We start from the raw sequence: 13550 nt of genomic DNA on the forward strand, positions 1-13550 counted from the left end.
GAACATGCAAACTCCACACAGAACTGGACCCAAGTGTCCATCCCAGAGCTTGAACGCAGGACCTTCTTGCTGTGAGGTGGACGTTCTAACCACTAATCCACCTAAGCCTAACTAGTGCATTTATTTTAGAAAGTGTCTATTTGTACGGTTGCTGTACGGACAACCCCCGTTGCTATTGGTACGGTTACCGAAGTACATGTACGTAGCGTCTTAGGGTTAGGGCTAGGTTTAGGTTTATGTTTAGGGTTAGGTTATAACCCAATATCGCAAAAAATTTTTAGGGTTAGGTTTAGGGTATGGTTTAGTCTATAGTCACGGGACCCAAACTGACCAATAACTGACCTATCACGTGACATAAACTGGCCAAATAGAGGCGCTGCGAAGGGATAGAATGGCGGTATATTGATACGGCAACCGTACGGATAGCCACTGCCTTTATTTATCTTCTCTGCAGGCTTTCCCTTTTGTAGATAAAGTGACTATTTGTACAGTTGCCGTACGGACAACCCCCGGTGCTATTGGTACGGTTACCGAAGTACAAGTGCGTAGCGTCTTAGTGTTAGGTTTAGGTTTATAACCCAATATCGCAACAATTTTTAGGGTTAGGGTAGGTTGGTTTAGTCTTTGTCATGTGACCTAAATTGGCCAATGACTGACCTATCACGTGACCTAAACTGGCCAATAACTGACCTATCACGTGACCTAAACTGGCGAAATAGGAGGCTGCGTAGGAATAGAATGTCGGTATAATGATACGGCAACCGTACCGATAGCCACTGCCTACATTTTCAGGCCCATGTTGGGTCGGCGCTCCACATCTTGAGAATCGCTGCCAACTCGGGTCCATAAAAAAGTTATTTATTTTTTTTCATTCTTGTCTCCTAAAAACATTGAGTGACAGATTTGTACATAACGATTTGAAAGGTAATGACATGCATTTAAGGAAAAAAAAACAAAAAAAAAACCAAGACAAAACATTATGTCCCTCCCCCCCCACACACACACACATACATTACGTCATCGATAACCTTACAACCTTATCGGTTGAATACCTCATGAGAACCTGCATACACTCACATCACATGGGGAGACGGAGCCGCTTTTGTCTGAATGCAAATGAGTAAAAAAGAAAAAAAAAAAAAAAAAAAAAGAGCCGCAGAGAGATAAACGGGGTAGGTCGAAAGGGGCGGGACTTCCGGTGAGCTCAGTGAACGTTGTTTATCTGTGGTTGCAGCGTCAGGATCGAGTCAGTGTACGGACTGATAACAACACGGTAAGACCCTGTGTCAGCCTGTGTGTGTGTGTTTAGACATGTGCGCCATTCCCATGCATGTGTGCGTGTGTGCGTGTGTCCTGTCAGGTGCATCACTCATTATACTGACTGTCACAGACGTGCTATTTTTTTTATTTTATTTTTTTTGCAGGGCGCTGATGCTTTGCCCTTTGTGTGTCCGTTCACTTTAAAAAAAACACGGTGGAGTGAGGTCACTGTGACACATTTTGAATTTGCTTCATTTTGCATGACATCATTGCTGTGCTGATGTGACAGATGCTGTGTACAGTAGAGCTGCAGGTGGACACGTATGGACCAAGTTTTCTGTCACAGTTCAACTGTTTAAAGTATTGTGTGATTTATTCATGAATTATTACGTTTTTTCCAATTAGTTTTCCAGGGCAACAACTTCCTAAAGCCCACATAGACACAGGCCTTGTCTATTTTTATTTTTTAATCTTTTGCTCTACAGACGCACTGAATTCTTAAGATCAGCAATTTAAATCCTTCATGAAAAACAAAATGCAAAAAAAAAAAAAAAATGAAATTTTGACTGTAATAACATATTAAGAAATGCATGGAAACTTAATTTGACAATTAGGGTTACACTTTATTTGAGACTATAAATAATAATGTGTAGGCTTTTATATTGATGATAAAAAATTTTAATCCTTATTTAATCATCAGTCTTTTTCTTAATTATGTACGTTTAGTTTTTTCATGTTTTTTCTTTCATAAAGTACTTCTGATTTCACAATTATGTTATTTATCTTTTGATTTTTACTTTACTTCTTTATTTGACACCAAGCCTTCACAATTGGGACCTAAGCTTATAAGCCTAACAGTAATTTTATTTTAAGAAGTAGATTATACTCATATACATATTATTGTATAGCACAAATGTTGCATTAAACCAAATATGTACAAAGCAATTGAGATATTTTAAAATCTAGAATTCAAGCTTATTGTAGTGTGAAAAAAACAATACAAAACTCACTTTAATTTTTGGTGTTTAATGACAAAAACTCATTATCAGGGTTCCTGGTCCTAGGGCGTAGTAGTTTGTTATAAGGCCTTTTGTAGATGTTTTAGTTTCATCTGTGCTTGAGCAATGACAGGTTTAAAAAAAGCTGGAAAGTGGCTGGAACAGGAATGAGGAACCCTTGTTAGTGCAACTGGGGTCTTTGACTCATGCCCTGGAGGATTGCAGTTTAACACGTGGTTGATAAAAATCCATCATATACTGATTTTTACAACTGATCTAGATGAATAGATGCATATATTATATATCACTTGATATAGACTAGAATCTGAAAGGGCGTCAACACACATCTCTTCAGAAACTCCAAAAATGAGCCCTAAGTTCAATTAGGTATATTGGAACAGCGAGACATATAACATGGTGCCCGCGGACCCCAGGTAGCCCGCATGGACCACAAAAGGTGCCCTCAGGCTTGTTCTAACAGGAGCACTAGGAACCAATGAGCTTAGTCTAAAATCTGATTTCAAAGTCACAAAGATAAATACAGGTGACATAATAGAGTACACACTGCACCTTTAAATTAACCATCTTTAAATGTTTGTTTTCACTAAGACATTGAGACAAATTTGTCTAAGTGTTGCAGATTGGATTTTTGTTAAAGAAGCAGCAGATTTGTGATAAATTGTGGATTTTTGTAAAAAAATATTACAGAATTCATGATGAGTTTAAAAAGTGGCTAGCTACAGTACATTACATTTCCTATGAAATGTAATGAAAATGAAACAATTGCAAACCATTTCCTATCTTTTTAAGTTACTGCTAGTTGTCCTTATTATCTTACGCTTTAATTAAAATGAAACCGTGGGAATATAGTATTTAATAAGTGTATATCCGACCGGTAGCCCTTCGGATTATTCAGTACCTTTGAAGTAGCTCGCAGTTTCAGAAATGTTGATGACCCCTGTTCTAAATCTTGCGTAATGTACCCTCCAGAACTTCTACATGTGACCTCTGTTAAAAACAAACAGTTTGACCTGTGTTTTGATCATCTTTAAGAAATGACGCCATCAATGGCGTCAATTCTTAAAGATGATCAAAACGCAGGTCAAACTGTTGACCCTAAAAGCTAAAAAGCTTTTCCAAAAACCAACACTCTACAAATGATACAAAGTCGCAACAAGAAGAATTTGTGAGATGTTCATGTTTTTTTTTCCTGTAGGTTGTTACAATCACACACCAAACGATGCTTGGCTTGGTGCTGCTGCGTGGAGGATGCAGTGCTCTGCTGTGCCTGTGGGCTTTGTTTCTGCCTGTCGACTCCCTTCATGCAGTGAACGATCCACCTCAGCTGCTGCTTGTTTCCTTCGACGGCTTCCGCTGGGACTACGTGGACCGCGTCCCCACACCGAACTTCCACAGCATCATGGATGAGGGTGTGTATGTGGAGAAAGTGGAGAATGTGTACATCACCAAGACCTTCTCCAACCACTACAGCTTGGTCACAGGGCTGTACTCTGAGTCGCATGGCATTGTGGGCAATGAGATGTACGACCCTGCCCTGAACCAGTCCTTCTCCATGGAAACTGACAGCATGTATAACTCCCGTTGGTGGGAGGAGGCCGTGCCGCTCTGGGTGACCATCCAGAAAGCGGGAGGGCGGAGTGGAGCGGCGATGTGGCCTGGCTCGGATGTGAAGATCCACGGCATGTACCCTTCACAGTACCTTCCATACAACGCTTCCCTCCCCTTCGAGTCTCGCGTGGAACACATCATCGAGTGGTTCTCGGCGCCGAAACAGGAAGCGGTGAATTTCGGAGTTCTGTACTGGGAGGAGCCGGATGAGAGCGGGCACATCCTGGGACCTCAGAGTCCCCTCATGGATGGAGTGATCGCAGGAATCGACGAGAAGCTTGGTTTCCTCATCAGCGAGCTGAAGAAAGCTGGGCTGTATGAGAAGGTGAACCTCATAGTGACCAGTGACCACGGTATGGCACAACTTTCACCGGATAAAATCATTGAGCTGGACGAGTACGTGAGCAGAGACCTCTACACCTGGGTGGACAAGAGTCCAGTGGTGGGACTCATACCAAATGAAGGTAATGCAAGATAAGAATAGAACATTCTAGATCTAAATGTTATGTTAACCCTCCTATTATCCTCAAATATTACTAACACATTTAACACTTGGGGTCAATCTGACTAAATTAGAATTAATTTATCTTGAATAGTTTTCATCCAAGAGTATGAACTAGAGCTGGGTGATATATCAAGATTCAAAATATATTGAGTTTTCCATTTTGGGGATATAGAAAGTTAAAATATCACCCCTTTCAATATATATATTTTTACATGTTATTTTGTCTTAAAATACTTGTTTTAGGAGTTGCTGCTTTCACTACGTCTCAGAACAGCATCAAAAGCACAGTTTGACGGATTGCTGAGTGCGTCCTAACCCAGATCTTCCCCTAAACAAGCCACACTACAGAACTGACTCACACGTGCTGTCCCTTAGGAGAAAAACACTAAAGTGGCACATATTGTGCAACTGTTTGTCAATAAATGTGCCTGTGTTGCATTTTGCATCAGCAAATGTATCCCTAAATTCTGAAAAGATTATATTTTTAAATTTACATTGTATATCGCCATTTTGAGAAAAAATATTGAGTTATGAGTTTTGGTCCATACCTCCCAGCCCTAGTATGAACCCCATTGGTTGTGGTGATTATTTGACCTGTCCTGCAGCGCCACCATCAGGTCAAACTTTCAGTTTTAGAGTTAGTGTACCTTTAAAATCTTTCATCCAAATAATTTCTAATTTGGTGTGCACATTCACGACTCTCACGGAATAAACCATATTGATTGTTGGTCTTTCCATTTTTGGAAGGGATTGTGTCTGCTGGAGGATCAACACTCATTGTCGTCAGATAGGAATGCCTCAAACTCAGGGTCCTCATCAACACAACCCTCTGTCTCAGACACATCTTCCTCCATGTCACTTTTACTGTGAAAGAGCTCTTCCCAAACCTCACTGACAGTAAACCTTTGAGGTCCCACATGGGTTACACACAGTTTTATGAAAAGTTGATAGGCACACACATCCCAGAGGATGACTGGGTGCTGGACTGGAAGAATGATGACAAAAGTAGCAAAAGTGAGTCAGCGCACCAGATACGGGTACACTTCCTTATAAAGGTAACGTGATCTAAAACACCTGTGTGGTCATGTGACAAAAATAAACACATTGCAAAAACGTAATATATGATTAATATCTTTAAAATCATGTAATGTATATAAAACCATAAGATTACAAAAAATAAGAAATTAAATAAAGAATTAATTTTAAATCCAAACGCAACAATACGGACATTAATTTAGTCACACACACACAATCATGACAAATAAACAAACGAAAGGAAAGAAACAAAATTACAAAAATGTATTTTAGCTGATTTACACAGCTAAAACAGCTTGGGGTCAAATTGACTCCAGATGAACACCAATGTGTATAACGTGTTCAGCACATTGAAAAAAATGTCATCGTGATAATTTTATGCTTAATAAATTGTAGCTATCAAATTCTGAAAAGTCATGAAATATGAAGCAAAAAAAATAATTAAAGTCAACTATTATTTTTTGAATGATAAACATTGATTGGGGTCAAAATGACCCATAGGATAATGGAAGGGTTAATGTTTTCCATTCCTGTCTTGTCCTGTCCTGTCTATATTAGGGAAACTCAATGAAGTCTACAGTTTGTTGGCCGACGCAAACCCCAACATGGTGGCGTACAAGAAGGAAGAGATCCCCGAACGCCTCCATTACCAACACAACATCCGGATCACGCCAATAATCCTGGAGGCCAAAGAGGGCTGGACCATCATGCAGAACAGGACGGGACCCTTCATGCGTATGATTCCACACCTCACACAACTGTGCCGTGACAGCGTTCTGTTTTTAGGCTGCACTCATTAAAAACAGGTTCTGTCAGAAAAGTTCAAACAGCAGCTTTTGTCTGCGCTAAAATTAGCTCCGCAGCACATCTGTTTTAGTCACTGAACCAACGTGTGCATTGGTTCAGCGCTTGGTGCGCGTTCTCCTAACTGTAATCAACAAAGAGAAGCAGATTTAACTCCCTCTTTGTTTCTGCTACTACTCTCATGGCATTGTTAAATCAAGCGATTTAGTTTAACAATGCATGCATGCGATCCTTAATATTTAATTAGGTTGTTTCCCCTTTGTTTTTAAAAGATCAACAACGGGCTTTAATAATTAAAACACGACAGTCAATTAAATTTAAAATAAAGGTTTAATTAATGTTTTTTTTTTTTTGGGTACAGCATGCATAGGTTGTTTCTATCACTTTAAAAATAAGTGAGTCACCAAAATATTATCATATACTGTAACAGCAGAAGGCAGCACCTGTCAATCTGGTCTTTTCTCCCTCCCTGTACGGTATTAGCGTTAATGTCATTCTTGTGAATCTAAATGTCAAAATTAAAATGTTAACTTGATTTGAAAAACCGGCAAGCAGCCAAGAAAGCATCCTGTAATTTCCCTTTTAGTGTTGATTTATTTTAAAACAGGAAATAGTGATTCCTGCACGTTTTAAAGGGCTTTGTGCTTTTTCACAACTTTTCCGGGCAAATGATTGTATCTTGTTACAAAACCATGTTATTCTGAAATCTCATATGTTTTTACAGTACAGTATCAATCAGTAGACGTGCCTTGTTGATCGTTGTGTGTCTTGGCAGACTGTATTTTAGTCAAAATTTAGTAATCAGGAGTATTTCAGTTATAGTTTTAGTCAACAAGATGCTATTAAGATTTTATTTTTACTCTACTAAATCTAATCTACAGTATATAGGATAACAGCTGACATGTTTTTTAATGGTTCAATTACCATTGATCACCCTAATATGCAATGGTATTAATGTGTAACACCACATGAGCCGTCTTGATAATTTGTAATTTGGATTGCGTCTAAATGTTAACCTTTACAGTTTAGTTTTTATCAGTTGACGAAAATATCTATATCTATATATATATCTATATATATATAGTGAATGAGAGTGAGTGGTTGTCTGTGTGTGTTGCCCTGCGATGGACTGGAGCCCTGTTCAGGGTGTATCCCCGCCCAGCGCCCAATGAGAGCTGGAGATTGGCACCGGCAGACCCCCGTGACCCTGAACAGGAATAAGTGGGTCTGAAAATGAATGAATGAATATATATATATATATATATATGTTATTGTAACTTAAAAGAATGTAGTTGACGAAAACTATGACGGAAACATTTTGTTCAAACCTGAATGGTTAGTTGTTCAGCGTACTAATAATAAGACCCCAGAATCATATCCTCACATTACACTTAATGAATCGTGTAATTTTGACAGGAGTAGTGCTTGCTGTGTAGTGCATGCTGTTAGCCTTTTTGAGCTTTCACAAATAGTTTTTGTGCTCATGGCTTGTGATTTATTATCCAGTAATATTAATGGATCGCTGTGTTTGATTTAGTGCGAGCTGAGGCCATTGGCGATGGTAGTAAATCATTGAAGGAATGGGGTGACAGACTATAACAGCATAAATGGGACTCGTGATTTATTGATTGTGAGCACAAGATGCCAAAGTGGAACTGATATTGTTATGCTAGTAGTAGATGCACGCCTCCCTCACAATTATTTAACTTATCTTTTGATTTTTACTCTCTTTTTGAGTAATACCAAGCCCTCATAATTTGGACATAAGCCTATAAACTTGCACATGCTGTCAAAGGTCAACACCACAGGAAGTGCAATCATTATGAGACAGCAATGCATATTTTGTTATTGCAATAAAATACATTGATTTATTTTATTGCTTAATTGTGACCATCACCAGCCCTCCCTAAGGAAGGGTGAGAAATCTTTTATTATAGGGAGGATATAAAAAGGGAGAGCAGTGTTACACCTAAGTGGAGGGGGAGGGGGAAGGGGAGGGGAAAGGGAGCAGGGAGGAGAGACTCAAGGCAGGAAATAGAAAAGGTGGGGAAGAATAGACTGTTTTGCAGTGAGGGTGAGATGTGAGGTTGTAGAATATATTGTGCTTATTATGTTGTGTAATCCAGCCAGTATGGTGACAAGTGTGAAGCTTAGCTATAATGGTGGTGGCTGTGAACAGGGGAATGAGTGAATGGTAGTACCTAGAGCAGGTATTTGGCATTAACGTGTCTAAGGTTAAGCCCAGTATGAGTTTTATCCCACATCCCAAGGCCTGCCAGTGCATCGTATACCAGTATATGTGCAAAAAAAAAAAAAACGCTACTGCAAGCCCAGGAACTGCCCTGGGCCCGCAGATGCAGCCAGGCCAGCAGAAAGAGCGGAGGCCAGGGAGCCCCAAGCAACCCCCAAGATCCCAGGCCGAGAGGCAGCCACCGCCCCCCACACACACATCCGAGGAAGCCCTAAGCAGCCGAGCACCCAACTCACTTTAACTTTTGGTGTATGAATGCCAAAAACTCACTATCAGTGCAGATTAGGCTCCCTGGGTTCCTGGCAGTAGTAGTTTTATAGGTGTATTATTACTATTTTTTGTAGTTTTGTTAATCTAGTAATAGACATGAACCTGCTTATGATTGTTTTCATATGTTTTCAGTGGGAAATCATGGCTATGACAACGCCCTACAGAGCATGCAGCCTGTGTTTGTGGCCCGGGGGCCTGCCTTCCGTCAGAACTACGTCAAACCCTCAATGCGATCTGTGGATCTCTACCCTCTGATGTGCCAAATCCTGGCCATCTCCGCCCTACCCAACAACGGATCCCTCTCCAACGTTCAGGACCTCCTTTCTCCAGAAATGATTCTACCCACCGCCACTCCCCCGCCCCCGACCCCTCCCACGCTCAGCCGGTACTCCTACGCCCCTGTGGTGGGTTCCTTTCTTGGGGTGGTGATGGTTCTGGGCTTCCTTGTGGTCTATGTGGTATTTGTTACGCTCAAACAGAGGCCCTCACTGAAACACAGACGCTGGGAGATGTCACAGCCCTTATTACAAGAGGACTTGCAGCTGTAGCGTAAGTTAAAACAACGACAAGCTCACGAAAAAGGAACGATACCTGAACCCCCTTTCTGCTGAGAACTATCCCCTAAACACATCCTTTACTGCCCTTTATGCCATTAAGATGCTGTTTTTATTGGTTGGAGATGACGAGATTATGATTAAACTAACTGATCATGTAGCAGCACATCATTTTCAGAAGTGAGGGAGTTGTTGTGATAGAAAATATAAAAGCTTTTCGTTGTTTTAGAGGAGTATATTGTTTGGTCCCTTAGTGCCCAAGTCATCCCCGACCACATGGTAACGTTTCTGCTTGTATTTTTTTTCCTGGCAGCTAATCTTCCTAAATTGGCACTAATGTGTTTGGGATTCGTTGCAATTAGACTTAAAAGTATTTGATCGAATGCCTGCAAATCTCACCAATATTACTCGTATATCAGTCAGTGTAAATTATGTTTTGGTGATTGGATTTTCCATTCAGAATAAGTTATTAAAAAACAAAAAAAAACACTGGTTATTTTACTTTTATTTAAAAATGAAGCTTGAAATTCAAGGCATTTTTCTTTTTCAGGCTCAAAAAGAGATTAAAAAAACCATAAAAACTGGTTGATTTTAATTTTTCTGTTTCTAAAAGCAAAAAAGTCAATGTTCAATGTCAATGTAGAAATGAGAAACAGCTGTTTTTTTTTTTCAAATGGTGTGACCCGAAGTTGCCGTTTTCAAAGTAAGAGCGCGTATGAAGACGAAAGGGGGAATTCTAAGAATTCTAATTCTAACATTTAATTTTTGGTTTTTAGAAAGTTTTATTTATCTCTACTCGACCCTGATAAAGAATAAAAACACTTTACTTGAAGTTTTTTACATTACGCTGTGATTATTTTGACATGACACCTGTCATTAGCATGAATAAGGTGTCATGAAGGCTGTCATTAAGTGTCATTCGTTACTCTAACCCACAGTGTCAAACTCAAGGCCCGGGGGCCAAATCCGGCCCTTTAGAGCATCTAATTTGGCCCTCAGGAGAACGTAAAAATGACAGAAAAAATACATATCATTGTGTAAATTAGAAAAAAAAATAAAGTTGTAGATATCTCAGCCACTCCAAATACACAAATACATTTATAAATTTCATGATGGCAGCCATTTTTAAAATTTCAAATTGATGAAAAAACCAACATTTTTTTCAAAATCTTGCAAATTTCCTCAAATTATTCTACTAAATTAACAAACAATTGTTCATAATATCAAGGAAATGTAAGTAAATTTAAGTTTAAGGTCAATTAATGCTCGGATATTATCAGTTTCTTAAATACTTTATATATAATTTATACCTGGAAGTGCAAGTTAAGGCACGTTAATGTTAAAACTGGTCTTTTTCCTGCTTAAAATCAAACTGGTTTTTATTTGGCCCCTGAACTAAAATGAGTTTGACACCCACTGCCCTAACCTTAACCCTAACCCCACTAGATCTCTCCACCTAACCCGAAAAATGCCAACATAGCTCCAAAGGTGTCAACATTTATTGAACGACACTTAATGACAGCCTTCATCACACCCTATTCATGCTAATAACAGATAATTACAGCATAATGTCGGCCTTATGTATTAGGGATGTCACGATACAACTTTTCAATTTCCGATATGATAGCGATATTGCAGCCTTGCGTGTCGGCCGATACCGATATTGATCCGATATCAGCATGAAACATGCATACTTACATTACTTTTTATTTTTTTCTTTAATGAAAAAATAAATAATAATTATTTTGTAGTGTATAATGTTAGAAAAGGCTTAATCACGTGATGTTACTCAAACAGAACAATAGTCAGCAACAGTAGGTATGAGAAAAACTATTTATTATTAACCAATTGATTACATACATTTTAACCTTCAACATAATATCTACAGTATTCTACAATTGAATAGAATAAATAAAAACGAATTGGAAAAAATAAATAAATAAAATAAATCAGAAATTTGAATAAGATTTTCGTTTTCAGGCTGATATCGGACAGATATCCAATATCGATATCGGATCGGGACACCCCTATTGTGCTTAAAATTTCAAGTCAGGTGTTACCGAAAAATACCTTGAATTTTAATGTGTAATTGTCTCATTTTGTGTTTTTAATGTCCTTTTCTGAACAGAAAATCCAGTGACCAAACCACACTCGGAGCCTTGTAGCCACTTAAGTTCCACTGCTTCATTTACACAACAGTGTTGGCCCAGAACCAGGACGATAAAGTTGTCGTACGTCCAAAAATGACACAAAAAAGCCTCTTCAAAGCCAGATCTAAGAATTTTCTGGTGGAAACCGTGTTACTGTTGCTATTCTGTATTAATAAACCTAGCATTGAAACAATATATTATGTATAGTAAAGATTAGTGGACTAGTAATATGTGATGGAATACAGAATCTTTGCACACCTTCAGACAATCTTACCTTCAAGGCATTCAACACAGATGTAAACCTCCCTAAAGATAAGTGAGAACCGGTGTCAGTGCTGTGTAAAGAAACTAAAAGTTGTATTTGATCATCCTTTGACTCACAGTGACCTCTTCAGGCAAACCTAGTAGTAGCAGCAGCAGCAGCAGCACTGTTCTTGGATGGATTCACTTTATTTGACATCTTCAAATCTATGCAAGAGCAGATTTGTGTGTCATAAAGTAAAAAAATAAAAATACTAGACTTAGTTATTACACATTTGAACTTATTCTTATGTCTGTGTCGGAGTATCGAGCTGTTTACAACAATGCTGGGATGAAACCTGAGGCTTCTAAAGCTCAACAGATTTCATACATTTGACTGTGACTGTCAGTATTACTTTTGAATGTTATTTGGAAGCAGATGTTCCACTAAAAACACCTTCGTTGTGCCAAGCTTCTGCTCATACGTGTCGCTGAATCCATGAGCTAAATCCCATCACGGCCTTTCGCTCAAGTGTTAATCAGCCTTTGCCTTTTTAATAGTACTTGTTTTTAAATTTTCGCCTACTTAATAGAAATATTGTGTCAGTTTTTTGGTAGCGATTGTGTAAAAAAAAAAAAAACCAAGTATTGTTGTGTACCACTTTTCCTGTTCATTTGTGGTCACAGCCATTTGTAGGTGAAGCGTGTTTGCTTTTTGTCAGTGTCTCATGTTAACAAGGTTTTCTTGTTGTTTGACAAAAAAAAGAAAAATGACAGGAATGACTTGCTGGAACTATTCCCCTTAATTTGCACTACAGGATTGAAAGGAACCAGTACAAAGGGGACAGTGGTCGAAGCATTTGTCGTGTCATATTTGCACTCCTAGTTGTAGGTGCCTCTTGCCAAAAAGCGTTAATCATCCCGATTATAGGACGAAGCAGAAGATGTAGAATTAAATCCTCCAAATAATGTGTTCCGTAGCTTCCCTGTAGCATGGGAGATTTAACTAGATTTAGCGTTTCATTTCCTCAATATGAAACTGTGCTCAAACAATGACAGGAAACACTGTGAGATCTACTTTTTACTCAATTTTAAACCACAAATTTTGGTGCATTTGTATGCAAATTCTTGATTGTTTTGGCAAATTTTTGTTATTTTCTGAAATTTTTTATTTTTTTTTCCCTGACTTGTTGACAGAGAAATTATACATTTTTAAAAAGTGCTAAACTAGTTCAATGATATATATAAATCAATTCAAATTAAATATGAAAGCCTATTATTAATGCCTGAAAAGGGGAATGTGGAAATTTACTACAGTACATACTCTATATAAACAAATGAACTATGTTTGACATGTGGATGTCTTTCAAGAATAAAGAAAGTTATGTGAAAAGTTACGTAATTTTGGGTTGTGTGTGTTTGTAATTACTCTACACCAGCCGTAGGCATCTGGTGGCTCGAGGGCCATGTGTGGCCCTCTGTCTAATTTTGTTTGGCCCCTGAAGTGAAAAAACACACGAGATCACCACAAAAATAGACAGGAATGACAAAAAAAATATATACAAAATGACAACAAAAATGCAAAACAACTAAAACAAACAATTAATCAAAAAACACAAAAGACCATGACTAAAATATAAGAAAAATAACAACTAAAATTCACAAAATTACTTAGAAAACATACAAGACCATGACAAAATGAGAGAACAATGACAACAAAAATAACAACTAAAATACTGTATATAAGAAGACCAATGCTCAAATTGGCCATTATTCTAGATCACGTGTAAAACCCATGGCCTGGGAGCCAAATCTGGCCCTTTGGAGCATCCAATTCGGCCGACAGGAGAAAAA

General features: G+C 38.5%; 1 protein-coding gene across 1 annotated transcript; it reads left to right on the forward strand.

Annotated features, from left to right (window-relative positions):
- The first annotated feature begins 1185 nt into the window (after positions 1–1185).
- enpp5 (ectonucleotide pyrophosphatase/phosphodiesterase 5) lies at positions 1186–10265 on the forward strand. The gene is made up of 4 exons (XM_028439648.1): positions 1186–1273; positions 3475–4351; positions 5986–6162; positions 8885–10265. Exons 2-4 carry the CDS (start codon positions 3499–3501, stop codon positions 9298–9300), a joined length of 1446 nt encoding a protein of 481 aa, XP_028295449.1. The 5' UTR covers positions 1186–1273; positions 3475–3498; the 3' UTR covers positions 9301–10265.
- The last annotated feature ends 3285 nt before the right edge of the window (positions 10266–13550 follow it).

This window comes from Gouania willdenowi, chromosome 24 (assembly GCF_900634775.1).
Source record: "Gouania willdenowi chromosome 24, fGouWil2.1, whole genome shotgun sequence".
Lineage (NCBI taxonomy): Eukaryota > Metazoa > Chordata > Actinopteri > Blenniiformes > Gobiesocidae > Gouania > Gouania willdenowi.

What these genes read in the sequence shown, in the direction of transcription:
- enpp5 (XM_028439648.1), top strand. Translation starts at nt 3,499, where the DNA reads ATGCTTGGCTTGGTGCTGCTGCGTGGAGGATGCAGTGCTCTGCTGTGC. An exon ending in GGGACTCATACCAAATGAAG is followed by an intron (nt 4,352 to 5,985) that starts GTAATGCAAGAT and finishes TGTCTATATTAG; the next exon opens with GGAAACTCAATGAAGTCTAC. An exon ending in CAGGACGGGACCCTTCATGC is followed by an intron (nt 6,163 to 8,884) that starts GTATGATTCCAC and finishes ATATGTTTTCAG; the next exon opens with TGGGAAATCATGGCTATGAC.